The following is a 13,385-nucleotide window of genomic DNA, read 5'->3' as shown; positions in this document are numbered from 1 at the left end:
TGGAAATGTTTATGCTTGTTAGTGTTCCCAAGTGTATTGCATTAAGTTGTGTCCTCATTTGGATACAAAACTTGTATCAATTGTTTGCGGAATTTCCCATTCTGAATGGAGAGTTTGTAAGATATGCTGTGCATGCAGATTGGATAAGAATTTGCCAGCCTGTGAAATAAAAGCATAATAGAATTAGTTACTGTAAGGGCTCACAAAATTATGAACACTACTTTCTATGTAAATAAGTTCACAGTTTATTGTGTAGACAAGATTCATGAGTAGACTGCTATAAAATTTCTGCACTCAAAATCACTGCACTTTTATTTTTGTGCCTTTTCATTTTTTACAGACACCCGCCACCTTTACCACGTCGCAAGGTCAGCAGTGACAAAGGGTCAACTAAGTCTAATGGGAGTACAACAAAGACACCATCTTCTAGTGCTGTCACCAGCCCCAGAACTAGTTTAGATAGCATGCAGATGGCCAGTGAAGTGTTTTTATACGAGGATGTTGATGGGCTGGAAGACAACGGACGTTCAAGAGAATCAAGTGCTGAAAGAGATGTTGAAGTTTCTCCAGAAAGAAAATCTTTCCTCAAATGTTCAGAAAGTGTTCCATCGTTTGCTACCCACCTTGCTGTTGATAAAGCACCTGGAAAGAAAAAGGGATTTCGAAAATTCCTGTTGCGTAGCTCAAAGAAGAAAAGTTCTCTACCAACTATTTCTTCACAACCAGGTATGCACTATATTGTGTGAGAACAAGCTCTAGTAGATATGCCCATATAGTGAGCTATAAAATTTTATGGAGAATGTATTTTTAATATGTTAATGTCTATGAATAATGAACTGTACAAGGATGTAATTATTATGGAGGATTTGATAAGTGCCCATTTGTTTAGTGAATATAATTTAATAATCTGTTAAATATATTCACAAGATGCCAGTGTTTACTTGTATGGGCCATAGTTAGTACTAAATGTTGTAGGCATGTATTCCTGCATGCTTACATACCTATATATGTGTATAGTATATAATTCATGAATTACGTGCCTTGTTTGTTTGTGATTTCATGAAAAGTGTGTACTTGTGTGGTGATATATGCTGACCTCATGATCAGTGTGTTGTATGTTATCTGTATTTGGTCCTTGTCAAGCCATAGTGATAGCATTTGAGCCATTTGTCTCCAGTTTTATTGTATTTATCTCAAAGCATGGAGCCATCCTTAATGGTACAAGTTGCATGTATGTGTCTGTCCGTCTGTGTGTGTCACTTATGTGTGCTGGTATTACCGGTGTGTGTTGTGTGTAGCTTCCACTAGTGATCTGCAGGCAAACTCTATTACAATGAGTGATGAGAAAAGATTAGAATTGATGGAGAAGTTTAAGAATAATGAGCTGTCAGAAAATGAAGTTTTAAACCAGGTACTGTATGTAGTAGTAGTAGTAGTAGTAGCAGCAACAGCCATCAATGTACATGCTGTTACATTAGATGTGCAAGTGTGTGCACACTCATGCTGCCATGCATGCACACCAGCTCAATCTTCATCTCTCTTTGAGGATCACCTATGTGCATACATACTAATGTAACCAAGGGATGTTGAATAGCCTGTTTAAAGGCCACACTCTACACATGCACGCTTATGTACCATCAAACACACACACAGTTCTATTCCTCCTAAATGACTATTCCAGGTGAAGTCATTTGAAGAGGAACAGAAAAGCAAGCGAGATACATTATTTATGGAGATAAATGAGGTGGAGTGTAATTGTAATTGAGTTTGTAGCATTTGTAGGTGTTTGTTGGTGGTGATGTTATGTAGGGTGTTTCTGTGGCCAACTTTTTATTAAACATATTTTATGAAAGCACATTACTTTATCAAAGAAATCTGTTACAGTAGAACCCCTCATAAAAGATGTGGGTACCTTAATAATCAGGATACTTGTCCATGACCCCATGTACATACGTTTAAATCAAGATGTCTCTATCTCTATGTCCCTGGAAAAGAGATGTTCCACAGTACACAGGGCTCCATAGAGGAATCAGTTATATTGTAGTGCCCTCTCCAGCCAACCTGGCTAGTGATTAAAAACATGAGAATGAATATACTACATGTACACCTGGCTTGAACATTGGTATCTCGTATTGCATGTTTCATATACCAACATTGTCTATACTGCTCTTCATATAGTGGCTTGTCTGGTATACAAAGCCTGGCCTACATTGTAATGTGTAGGCCTTTACTTGGCCAACAATGAGAAAGACAATCATCAATTTGTATATCTATCACTAAAACATTTCTTTGTTACTGTAGTAGTGTGTATCACTGTGTATGTACACTGACATGTATGATATGTGTGTGATATTCATGTCTCTTTGTTTTATAGGAAACTACCCCACCTGTTCCTCCTCGGTCATTGGACATGATGTTATCAAATGGTGTAGCTGGCCATGGTCCTAGCAACCACCTCTCTGTTAGCAATGGAAATCTCATGGTATAGCTAGCGCACAAGTTGTATTGTTGTTAAGTGTGCATGCAAATTTTAAAGAGTACATTGTTTTTAAGTACAATATAACAGTTAGTTGGTTTACTACACATCCAAACAATTCTGCTTTTCATGAGATGATAATAGCTTCCTCAAAACCTTCATAAGATAACTGTAACTTTCATCACTTACATTATGATATAAAGATGATGGAGTAGTTCATTTTGCTATACAAGGCACTACCTCATATATTTATGTAAATTGACATCACCATTTGAACAATGTCAGGATATGTAGTGTGTGATATCTGATACTGTATTCATTCAGTAATGAAATCACGACTAACTGTAGTTTGACTTCATAGAGGTTAAAAGCTGAGCTTCATCCAGAAAGAAATAGTTTTCTATGTGCATAGTATATAATTACGATCGTTTTGTGTTGTTATAGTGTACTTTATTTTACCTACAGAGGGCCAAATCATCAGAAGCTATTGACAACACTAGTTTAACAAGTAGTGGCAGTAGCGGTGAACTTGACCACCCAGCTGTTAGTAATAAGGTCAGCATGTTTGTGTGTTGTCAAATTTATGTGGAAAATCTGAGTTGCATTTATCAAATTTTAAACCTTGAACTCTTAGGAACAATGTTCTTAGGTATGAGTGGGGGAGCCTGTGTTCAATATAGCTTCATATGTTCCAGTGTTAATTTAGAAGCCTACAATTTACTATGAATCTTAATCTTTGTGAGCCAGTGGAATATATGTGAATGGTTGGATATTATGAATTTCTATCTGGTGATCTTTGCTCAGTTTTGTGTCTCTCCTTATATATAGCCTTCGACTGGAGTAATAGCAAGTGCTCTGAAATTGTTCAGAAAGAAAAGGGTATGTTCACAAATTGTGTGTGTACTTGTAGTGTTGTGTGATATTTTTAAACTATCCTTTTATAGTAGTGTTTTCTCAGTGTAAGGTCATTCATTGGTCTTGTGGCTTCCTTGTTAAACCACTTTCCCTTACCTTTCTATATAAAGCCAGCTTTAAGCTTTTTATGGGTGTGGAACTTTCAGTCATACCTTGTGACTCTGTGCTGCTTCTGTAATACATCATCATTACAATAGTCCCATTATGTTTTATTGCAGTGTTTATACTGCTTGTAAGTTGTATTGTGTGTGCATCCAGTAAAGTACCTTTTGTGTATGAACATACTTATCTATATACATGCGTTTGTGAGTGATTTATAAGTGACACAACTATAGCTGTCATTTTCAACATCTCAGCTATGCTCTTGTCTTCGCGCTCTTTCATATACCTATTGATAAATCGTTTATCTATTGCTGTAAAGTCACCTATTGATAAATCGTTTATCTATTGCTGTAAAGTCAGTAACACTTATTCATACAATGAACACCTGTCAGTGATGGAACATGATATCAAATACATTAGCTGAATGTGGCATTCTTGTGTGTATGAAAATTAAAATCATTTTCAGTGCAATTAAAATCATTTCTTGCCATGCTGTAAATATTTTACTCCTCCGAGTGTACACAAACTTATAGTTGGTGACAGGTGTTGTTGTTTTTTTAATGAGTTTCACAACTACACACGCCTTGTGCCAGTGGAATGACAGAAGTCATGTATGTTATTTTTCTAGTAAGCTTTTCTAAAGATGATACCTCTGAAGCATATTATTTAAACTTCACTGAAACAGGCTCTGAAAGACTCTCTGAATTGCTGTCACAATAGGAAACCCTAATCCATAGTTGAGCCCACAGGCTTTTGTCCTTTGAAGGCAAGGTTTATAATCTTATGTGAGATTAAAGATTGCAAAAATAGTTTGGAAGAGGTGTCACTATCCATTATACTACTTAGTAACTGTAAGGCTGTTTAATATTGTAACTTGTTTTCCTTGTAATATTTAGGATAGTTCATTTAAAGGAGGAAAGAACAAGTTGTCACACTCATCCAGTATGCCAGCCATTGTCATAGATGGTAAGCTTGAAGAATTACATATCGGTTATTGTGTAATTATGTTAATTACATGTAGGCATGTTAAATGAACAGAATCTTGATGAAGTTCCAAAGAAAAGTGGAAAGATGGCACCAACAGTTACTCCCAGTGCATACAGTGAGGTATTTGATAGGTAAGCTAGCATTTTAAATCTGTACTTTTAAAAAAATTGGTGTGTACGTTTTCTATGACAGGGTAGCTAAAGAAAGCTGTTCTCAGACCACCTCACTTCCACGTTCAAATGCCTCCAATTCTCCATCATCAAGCAGTAGCAGTAGTACTAGTACTCTACCATCACCAAATCTTGTTAACAAACATAGTCCCGCATCAAGATATCAATCAAAAAAGCAACAGAAACTAAATGCCAACAAGAATAACTCATCCTCATCAAAAAGGTCACCATTAGTGAAACAGTCAAACCCAGAAGTTAGAAAAGAGCGAATGTCTAGTCCACCAGTGTTAATGATGTATCCAGTTAAAGAGAGAAGTGTTGAAACACAGGAGGATGTACCGATGTATGCTGATGTGTGGGATAAACTTGACAAGCCAGTAACATCACCGACATCAATAACTGACAACCGATGTGACACATCAAAACTTGATTCAGTAGTGTCTACCAGTACTCATGATACAGACACAACAACAGATACTGTACATTCAACAGACTTAGATAAATCAATACCTCTAAATAAACCACAACTTCCGGATAAACCGGCTATTTCTAGTCGACCAAAGCTCATGCCGAAACCTGCACTACCTAGAAAACCTAACATACATTCTACAGTGTCTGTCCCACCACAGCCTACAGTAGTGGATAGACCAGTTAGTGATGTACCAGTAAGACCTATTCCTCGACCGAGATCACGAGGGGATAGTTATTGTGATATGAGGCGTAGTCAATCACCACAAGTTTCTGATGTATTTGGTGACCAGGGTCAGCCGCCTGAGAAACCACCACGAAGACGCAGCACCCAGTGTTATTCTGGTTCTTCAAGAAGTGATACTCCATCACCACTGGGCACACGAATGACACCTTCTCCATTACTGACAGCAGATTATACTGCCAATGGTGATGTGATCAGACCTCCTTTACAGGAGAATAAACCAGCTTTACCACCTAAACCTAAGCCAAGACTTTCATCTAGTTCTACAGTGGGCCTGGAGCCAGCAGAGGTTCAGGTGGCAGATAGACTAGCTGTAGATAGAATTGATTTAGCGGAGCCACCATACTCGACCACTGTAAGTCATCATTAGTAATGTATGTACATAAGTGTTTAGTGTAAGCAGTGGGACTTTGTACAGCTTCACTAATTTCCCTTACGAGACTGTAGTATGGAAGGGAAAATCCTGACAAAATTCCCTGTTGCTAAATTGTTGTTAAGGTGTTCCAGGCTAGTTTGCATTACCATGTTATTGGATCTAGTTACTGTAAATAATCATCCTCATTGTCAAGTGTACAATGTAACCACTTGAACCCTGTATGTTCTATTAGAGTGTTTATCAATGATTTATTGTGTACACATAGTGGGGAGAGTGTGGTCTACCTGTTCCATTAATCACACGATATGCTTATGAACTGAACACTTCATTTGATCAAATGACCTTGTCCTTGGATGCTGTCAGGAAGCATCGACTAGAACAATGTCAGCGTGTGTGGGTGAGTAGCTGTGTATGGTATATTGTTATTAACTAAGTACTGTAAAATCTGGATGTGCAACAAGAACGTGAAACAGGGTCACAGCTAAACAACTATGCCTAGATCTGCGAAAACCCGACGTAATAGTGCATATTACAAATTCCTGTTCATTAAATATTTATAATCTACTTAGCCAAGTGAATTCTCTAGCAAAGTTTCAGCCCTCATATGTCAATTACTTTCGAAGTTACAGCCCTACAAAGTAGCAACAACAGAAAAATTGATTTGTACAGCAAGTATCGGGACAATAAATTACAGGCACTTACTAAAACGGTTGTGACGTACGAAAGGATGGACGTACTGGGCTAAAATTTTTACCGTTGTGTTCGCCATGAATAGGGGAATCATTTACTGGTAAGTTTGTCCTTTTATCGCCTTTCTTCACTGGATACAAAGGCGAAATTCGTAAGAAAAATCGATTGTGTACGATCGCTTCAATGTGACATAAACAAATGCTCATAATTTGCGTATCCTTGGGTCTACTAAAACAAAACAAAGATTTTCTAACTCTTCTTGAGTAGGCGAATAAGATGATATCCAGGTGTTTATTGTTAGCCCATTCCTTCACTACGAAAGAGGCATTCAAAAAATTTACGGAATTTTTTCAATAATACAAAAATATTTTACCAATTGTTTTCAATGCTTTATACTGGAAATTTAGGCTTGCGCTATTGCGTCAGGTTTTCACAGGTCCAGTCACATGAAATGGCAAAAAAATTTTACCACAAAATCAAGTTTTAATTTACAAATAATGTACTGTGTGATACCAAAAGTGGTGATACTAAATGATGCATTCAATTTCTGCACAGGTTCCAATGGATAAGGAGTACACATCAACGCACACTCAGAAACCAGACACTACTAATGTAAGCACCTGGTTGGCATCTATTGGACTGCCCATGTATCAATCCCAACTTGAAAAGTGTGGGGTCCGAACTCTGGATGGAATGAGAAAAATTTCAAGGCGTACATTCGACCAAATTCAATTCCGTGTTCCGTCACATTCTCAGTTATTACACAAAGCCATCGAGTCACTGCGTAATGAATATTAACTGATTGTGTCTGAAATACATTTATGTATTTTTTTTAAGATTGTTTATTTTGTACTATACAAACATAAATGGCATCACAAAATTATACAGTGATTATACACATTCTATTGTATGTTGATTAAATATTTATGATAAAATTTCCTCAATATTATACCAGTGATAATTCCTCTATGTCATCGTCAATTTGTCCTGGCATTGAGCCTATGTTGAGTGGCTGTGCTTTAGCCCTTCGAGGTAAAAGAGAGTCTGTGAATGTATTGTTGTTATTATTAAAGCCAGTTACATTGTGGTCGTTAACTAAATTAATTTCTCGCTCCCATGGGTAGGTCTTTGATGATGTGGCTGTTGTAGTGTTTTCTGACTGTAGTGGCAGTGATGTTTTGTTTGTAGAAAGAATGTCTATATCGCTGCCAAAAACTGGGTGTGGTTTTTGGTTGGCTCTGCGTCCAAAAGTTGGAGTGTCCTTATTCTGTGAATGATGGACGTTAGTGTTCATTGCACCACCAGTCCCTCCCAGGAAATCTAACCCCCCATCACTATTCTTTCTCTGAGGAATTGAACTCTTAGAGCTGGTAGAATTATCATCTAGTAAATTGAGACTGCCTTTACGTAGGCCAGCTGATGCTCTCTTACCAAATGGATCATCTGTACTGGCCATGGCTGGCTTGCCTTGATGCATGTTCTCAATACGTGTGTTCCACTTGTAGTTTGACCCAGTGGAACCTGCTGATTTGATACTAGTACTACTGCTAACTGCTACAGTTAGGCCATCATCCTGTGCATCTTCTGTTGACAGTAATTGTGCAAGTAGCTCTTTCTTATGTTTGTTTTCTGAAGTATTGTCAGGTGCTGGCTTTGTTACTGGTGCATCTATGAGGTCGTCTTTCTCTTGTGCTGTTCCATCATTCAGTATGTCTTCTAAACGCTTCTTTTTTGCTGGTTGTACAATGTCTGTATGAGGCTTAGTATCTGATGGTTGTGGAGATGTTGATTGGCTGTTAGTTTGGTTGTCTATTTCTTTCAGCCTGGCCAGTAACTTTTGTTTCTTTTTCTCTTCCTCTTGTCTTTTTTCCTTGGCAATCCTGTCTGCTTTTGTTTTCTCTTCTTGCTCCTTCTGTAGACGCAATTTCTCCTCAGCCTCCTTTTTTCGAAGTTCTTCCAATCTTAGTATCTCTTCTCTATTTGATTCACGAGACTCTTTGTTAGATGCTTGCACAGGTGATGTACTGGTTTGTCCTGTTGGACTAAAATTTGTTAAATGTTCTGCTACACTAGTTGAATTGCTCTGTCGGGGAGTAATGTTAGTTGATACATGTTGGTGGGCAATACTGTCACGTGGAGAATCGGCAGTTGAATACCGGGGTGATTCATTTATGATGCTGCCTTGTAGATAACTGGGGGTGCTCTGAAATATACTGCCAGTTGGTTGTCGAGGGGAGTAGTTAGCTGTGTTGCTGAACTGGTCATGAGGAGAGGTTGTCTGTGATACAGTTAATGACTCTGATGTTGGGTATGAAATGTCAGTCAGTGTTCCAGCATCTTCTGTGTATACTGGTAATGGGAGGAGGTTGAGGGTAGTGTTAGTCCTTGTGATTCTCTTGCTGTAGATGTTCAATACATCAAGGTCTCTTTCTTTCTCCTGTGTTTGACAATTACACAATGTGAATGTGTGTGTGTGTGTTACAATTACACAATGTGAATGTGTGTGTGTGTGTGCGTACGTATTAATGAATGCATAGAATGTCTAAGTGATCAAGTATGCATACCTTCAGTTGATGACACAATTGCTTATATTGATCATTGTATTGTTTAATCTCAGCATTCAAGCTCTTGTTCTTGGAACGTAGTAGTCCAATCTCACGTTGGTAAGACTTGGTAGTTAATTCTGTTGACTTCTCCAAATCCTACGACACACAAACATAAGAACAGTATATCATACATGCTTAAAATCATTTCAGAACTATTCAACCTACACCTCATTTGTTAAGTATTTAGCACAACTATGCTACACTTCTCATGGGGAGAAACTACACTGTCAATTGACACAAGCCGAACAGCTTTGATACAAAGGGATGGTGCAATATGAAGGTATACTCACACTAATTCTCCTGTCTTTGTCGGCAATAGCCAGCTGGGCTTCTTGCAATTGGTAAGTTAACATATCTCGTTCTTGCAACCCTTTTTTTTTTACGAGTGCGTCCAGCCTTTTGTTTTTCTCTGACATCTGCTGTAATCTTTGCTGTGTATCTTTTAACTGAGTTTGGTGGACTGCCAATGAAGCCTGGCTCCGTTTAAGTTGTTCTTTCAACATGCGCACCTCTTCACTGTGGTGTTGTAGAATCTGCGGCAACTCTCCTTCCTGATTTTGATATTTCTCTAATTCTCGTTCTTGTCTAACTTGTAATGTTTTTAACAGCTTGTTCTCCTTCTTAAGGTCATCACAAAGCTGTACTGTAGCAGACAGCCTGCTCTGAAGGTCCTTCACAGCGTGTTGCTTAGCTGATAAGAGTCTGTCCCTTGGTGACTGGCCTGCGGGTGATTTTCCAACTGACAAAGTTTTTGTACTCTTTTTCTTTACTCCCCCATGACTTTTACGCATACTGTTTTCTGTAGAATGGAACACAGATGTGTAACAAGCGTGTATTACACATTTAAAAGTGTGCAAACAACCCTATAGCTAGTTACAAACCTCTATCTTTGTATCTAGTCGACGATGAAACGCCAGTTGACTTGACAGCTGGTGGTTTATAAGAGACACTCCCTCCAGTCTGAATTCTACCAGTGGAATGATACCCGCTAGAGTAATACTGCTCGTCAAGTTGGGGAATCGATCCGTGGGAGTGGCCGTACGATTCCGGATCATGAATTGAAGACGTCACTTCTTCGTCTTCAAAATCTTCCGAGTAGTCGCTGCTGAGGTCATCGTACGCCATTTCTACTCAGTTTTTAAGGCCATAAAATACCCGTGACTTGCTATTTTAAAGATCGTTTATCAGGTTCAAATAAATAGCGTTAATTTGTCCCCCATTTGTGTACTTCGGATACCATGGTAACGTATAAATACAAACCAAATCCCACAATTCATTGTTTATACGATGAATGTATTTGATAAATGTACAGATTTCTAATTATTTTGCTTTAATTACACGTGAATTAAAAACTTGTCTAACAGCCTGTCTACATGATATCATCCAAAATATGGAACGGACCTCTCCTAAAAGAAATAATTGTAAATATATTTCAATTCTCTATTCAACTCATACCTCTTTTCCACAAAGGATACAATATCTTGTTAAGGGGATGGAACCATTGCTCTGGTACTGATATGACTGGTAGGTTAGAACAATGCCACACTGTTGCTAGACAAATGGCTTCCTAAAGAGGAAAGTGAATTACAAATCTGGTGTCCTAATGTGAATTATTAATTGTGAACACATGTACTCAAATAGTAAGATTGTAAATACACACACAAAATTTTGATGCATGTGCAATTGTGCACACAATATGTTGTATAGCAATCCCTTCTTAGATTCTACTAAAATCAGACATAACAAAATTATGCAAGATGCCAGTAAATATTTGGAGGAGGTAACATGGAGATGTTTGCTTCCCTTTGTAATGTTATATTCAACTCACACACTTATCATGTAGCAGTAACGTTAACCCACATTTATCAGTGCAATAAACAAGAACACTGTCTTCATGTGACTGCTCAGTTAGAATTTAAAATGTACACTATCAACTGAATGTTCTATTAGAGTAAGTGGACACACAAGATGTAAATGCAAGGGTAAGCATCCTTAAGAGTTAATATGATCCCAGTGATGCCAATATAAATATCAGTTGTAGCTTTGTCACAAGCATCAATAACTGTGTAGTCTTATTGCCTTTAATACTGCTGCCATTAACATAGTCCTAAGGAACAGTTAATCATACCACATATTATGGTGAATTCATGTTAAAATCCACTGTTTAGTTTCATCATACTAAACACATACATTTGCTCAAATTTATTCTAAAATAGGGTGTGTATATATATACACCACCTAATAGTTACGATGGCTACAATTTTGGTCAGCAATATAAGGTTTCACTACAACATCACTAGAAATTGTGGTTACACACACATACCTGGTGTATTATTTAACAGTAAGGACTCACCAGTAAAATACGAAGACAGATATACAACGTCCACTTCCTCCAACGAGTTGACTTTTTATACTTGGTCTCTGTACAAAAGTGTTAGTAAAATATTAACATAAGCAACAACACTATAATTCTTGCTAACTGGAGCTTTTCACTTTGTCTTGGTTAGCATTTATCTTCCTTTGAAGTTTAGCATGTTTTGCAAAATCATTCTGAAATGACAAAACTAATGTTAACAATAATCCTTATGCATAACACAGCTTAAATGCAAGTGCTAGTGTTCAAGTGTGTGCATGCGTGCATGCTTGCATGCATGCGTGCGTGTGTGTGTAAGTCACCAACAGCACAAAACAGAACAAAATATAATTAGACAAATGTTTTAATGTGCAGCATTTGTGAAAAATCAGTATCCTCCAATCAGCTATCCAACTACTATTGAAAAACGCTAGTGTGGCAGCCAAGTTTATCACTTTCTTATGATATACCGTACAACAGGAAATATTTGACAAAAGGAAATTTGATGAATTCACAGAATTTAAATTCAAGAAATCACGGATCTGAACTCTGACTATTGAGGTGATTATTGACCTTTGATAAAATTTATGAATGTAACCGATTTGTCAAATTCTTCTTTCGTCAAAATTTCCTGTCGCACGGAAGAACGATCTTTGTGGAATTTAGACAGCAATAAATATTTTTCTTACTCTGAAACACAGATGATTACAACAGACTCAGCAATGACCAGTACTAGTTTAAGTACCTGTGTGGAGTATGATTAAAAGTGAAGATTGCTAGCCATCTAGTTGCACCATCCATAAGCTGAATTGGGTAGAAGATGATTTTTGACACAAGATGATATTTGACACTGACCACTCACGTGGTTGAACTTCAAACCGGAACAAATACACATGAAATCTGTGAATAAACACATTGGTGTTATTTTGCACGGTCTGAAAGTGAGTAAGTCCCCTAGGGCCTGAGGCATGGAATCTACTATAATGTATGCTAACATTACTGTCTAGATTTCAAGGCCTTTTCCTTAAATTGGAATGGGTTTCAGGTGTCACGATTTGAATTTGATTCAACACCCACACTGGTATTATTTTTTGTCCACATTAAAGCTTACAGATGGATCAGCCAGATGGACTGGCTAATTTTAATCATACTCCACTTGGCCACTGTTGACATATTGTGCAATTGCTGCTGTACTCTAGAGCAAGAAATATTTTTGTTGTCGTTAGAATGCATGCCACACAGACCATGGTGCAGCTGACTAATTTTGAGTTGATGACAGCCTAACAACTTTGAAAGTTAATATTGAGTTATACCAAGAGTACATAATAATAGAGGAGAGAGGCTCTCCTCTATTATTATGTACTCTTGGTTATACGAAGAAAGCTATGAACTCTGCAGCCAATAATCATATGAATTTAAGCCATTTTCTGTCTTTGTCTACCAGAAGTAAAAAACTTGGCTGCCACACTGATGCTAGCCTAACACACAACAGTACTACTATATATAGTTGTTGGGTATAGCTGATTGTATTTTTTTTGTACTGCGAATTCATGTATGGCATGTGACTACTTTCGGACCCTTTCTATTGGTGTTGGCAAGAAAAAAGTCATCCCAACTCAAGTAGGAAAGGGTCTGGTTGGGCAAGACTTGCATGTGACTGCCTGTGACTTACAACTGGATCCAAAGTAGACTGTTCTTTCTGTAGATCTGCAATTTCCTTTACTATGGCATCACTATTATTTTGTCCACTTGAACGTGGGGTGAAAATTTTCATTGCCTGTCGTGTATGAAATAGATAACTCACGTAAATTTGCTATATGGACTTACCAAGGAACAAAAAGACATCAGACGATTAACAGCGATATGAATTACTAGACTAACAACAAATATTAACAGCAGAGAGTACAAATTGACTTCTACATCCATGTTTCTAATTAATGCACCCGATTTGCGCCTAAAATGAACTACTTTTTTGGTAGGCGCATACAATTAAGAGGC

General features: G+C 37.6%; 3 protein-coding genes across 3 annotated transcripts in view; 1 reads left to right on the top strand and 2 right to left on the bottom strand.

The window, feature by feature from the left end:
• LOC136259229 (uncharacterized) overlaps positions 1-13,385 on the top strand; it is a 29,746-nt gene that overhangs the window by 4,350 nt on the left and 12,011 nt on the right. The window contains exons 6-20 of the mRNA XM_066052716.1: positions 341-726; positions 1,299-1,411; positions 1,682-1,744; positions 2,375-2,482; positions 2,942-3,031; positions 3,305-3,355; positions 4,390-4,459; positions 4,515-4,611; positions 4,673-5,717; positions 6,004-6,135; positions 6,984-7,223; positions 7,934-8,021; positions 8,064-8,135; positions 9,046-9,091; positions 10,742-10,814. Coding sequence (XP_065908788.1) covers positions 341-726; positions 1,299-1,411; positions 1,682-1,744; positions 2,375-2,482; positions 2,942-3,031; positions 3,305-3,355; positions 4,390-4,459; positions 4,515-4,611; positions 4,673-5,717; positions 6,004-6,135; positions 6,984-7,223; positions 7,934-8,021; positions 8,064-8,135; positions 9,046-9,091; positions 10,742-10,814 — 2,674 coding nt within the window. The remainder of the gene's footprint in view (positions 1-340; positions 727-1,298; positions 1,412-1,681; positions 1,745-2,374; positions 2,483-2,941; positions 3,032-3,304; positions 3,356-4,389; positions 4,460-4,514; positions 4,612-4,672; positions 5,718-6,003; positions 6,136-6,983; positions 7,224-7,933; positions 8,022-8,063; positions 8,136-9,045; positions 9,092-10,741; positions 10,815-13,385) is intronic.
• Positions 7,243-10,285, bottom strand: LOC136257892 (lebercilin-like). The gene is made up of 4 exons (XM_066051214.1): positions 9,916-10,285; positions 9,325-9,833; positions 8,993-9,130; positions 7,243-8,865 (listed from the first exon to the last, which is right to left on the bottom strand). Exons 1-4 carry the CDS (start codon positions 10,157-10,159, stop codon positions 7,375-7,377), a joined length of 2,382 nt encoding a protein of 793 aa, XP_065907286.1. The 5' UTR covers positions 10,160-10,285; the 3' UTR covers positions 7,243-7,374.
• On the bottom strand, positions 10,282-13,375 carry LOC136257893 (guided entry of tail-anchored proteins factor 1-like). The gene is made up of 6 exons (XM_066051215.1): positions 13,215-13,375; positions 13,060-13,164; positions 11,515-11,584; positions 11,388-11,455; positions 10,490-10,601; positions 10,282-10,440 (listed from the first exon to the last, which is right to left on the bottom strand). Exons 1-6 carry the CDS (start codon positions 13,311-13,313, stop codon positions 10,355-10,357), a joined length of 540 nt encoding a protein of 179 aa, XP_065907287.1. The 5' UTR covers positions 13,314-13,375; the 3' UTR covers positions 10,282-10,354.

This window comes from Dysidea avara, chromosome 6 (assembly GCF_963678975.1).
Source record: "Dysidea avara chromosome 6, odDysAvar1.4, whole genome shotgun sequence".
NCBI lineage: Eukaryota > Metazoa > Porifera > Demospongiae > Dictyoceratida > Dysideidae > Dysidea > Dysidea avara.
This window is presented reverse-complemented; position numbering and strand designations above follow the sequence as displayed.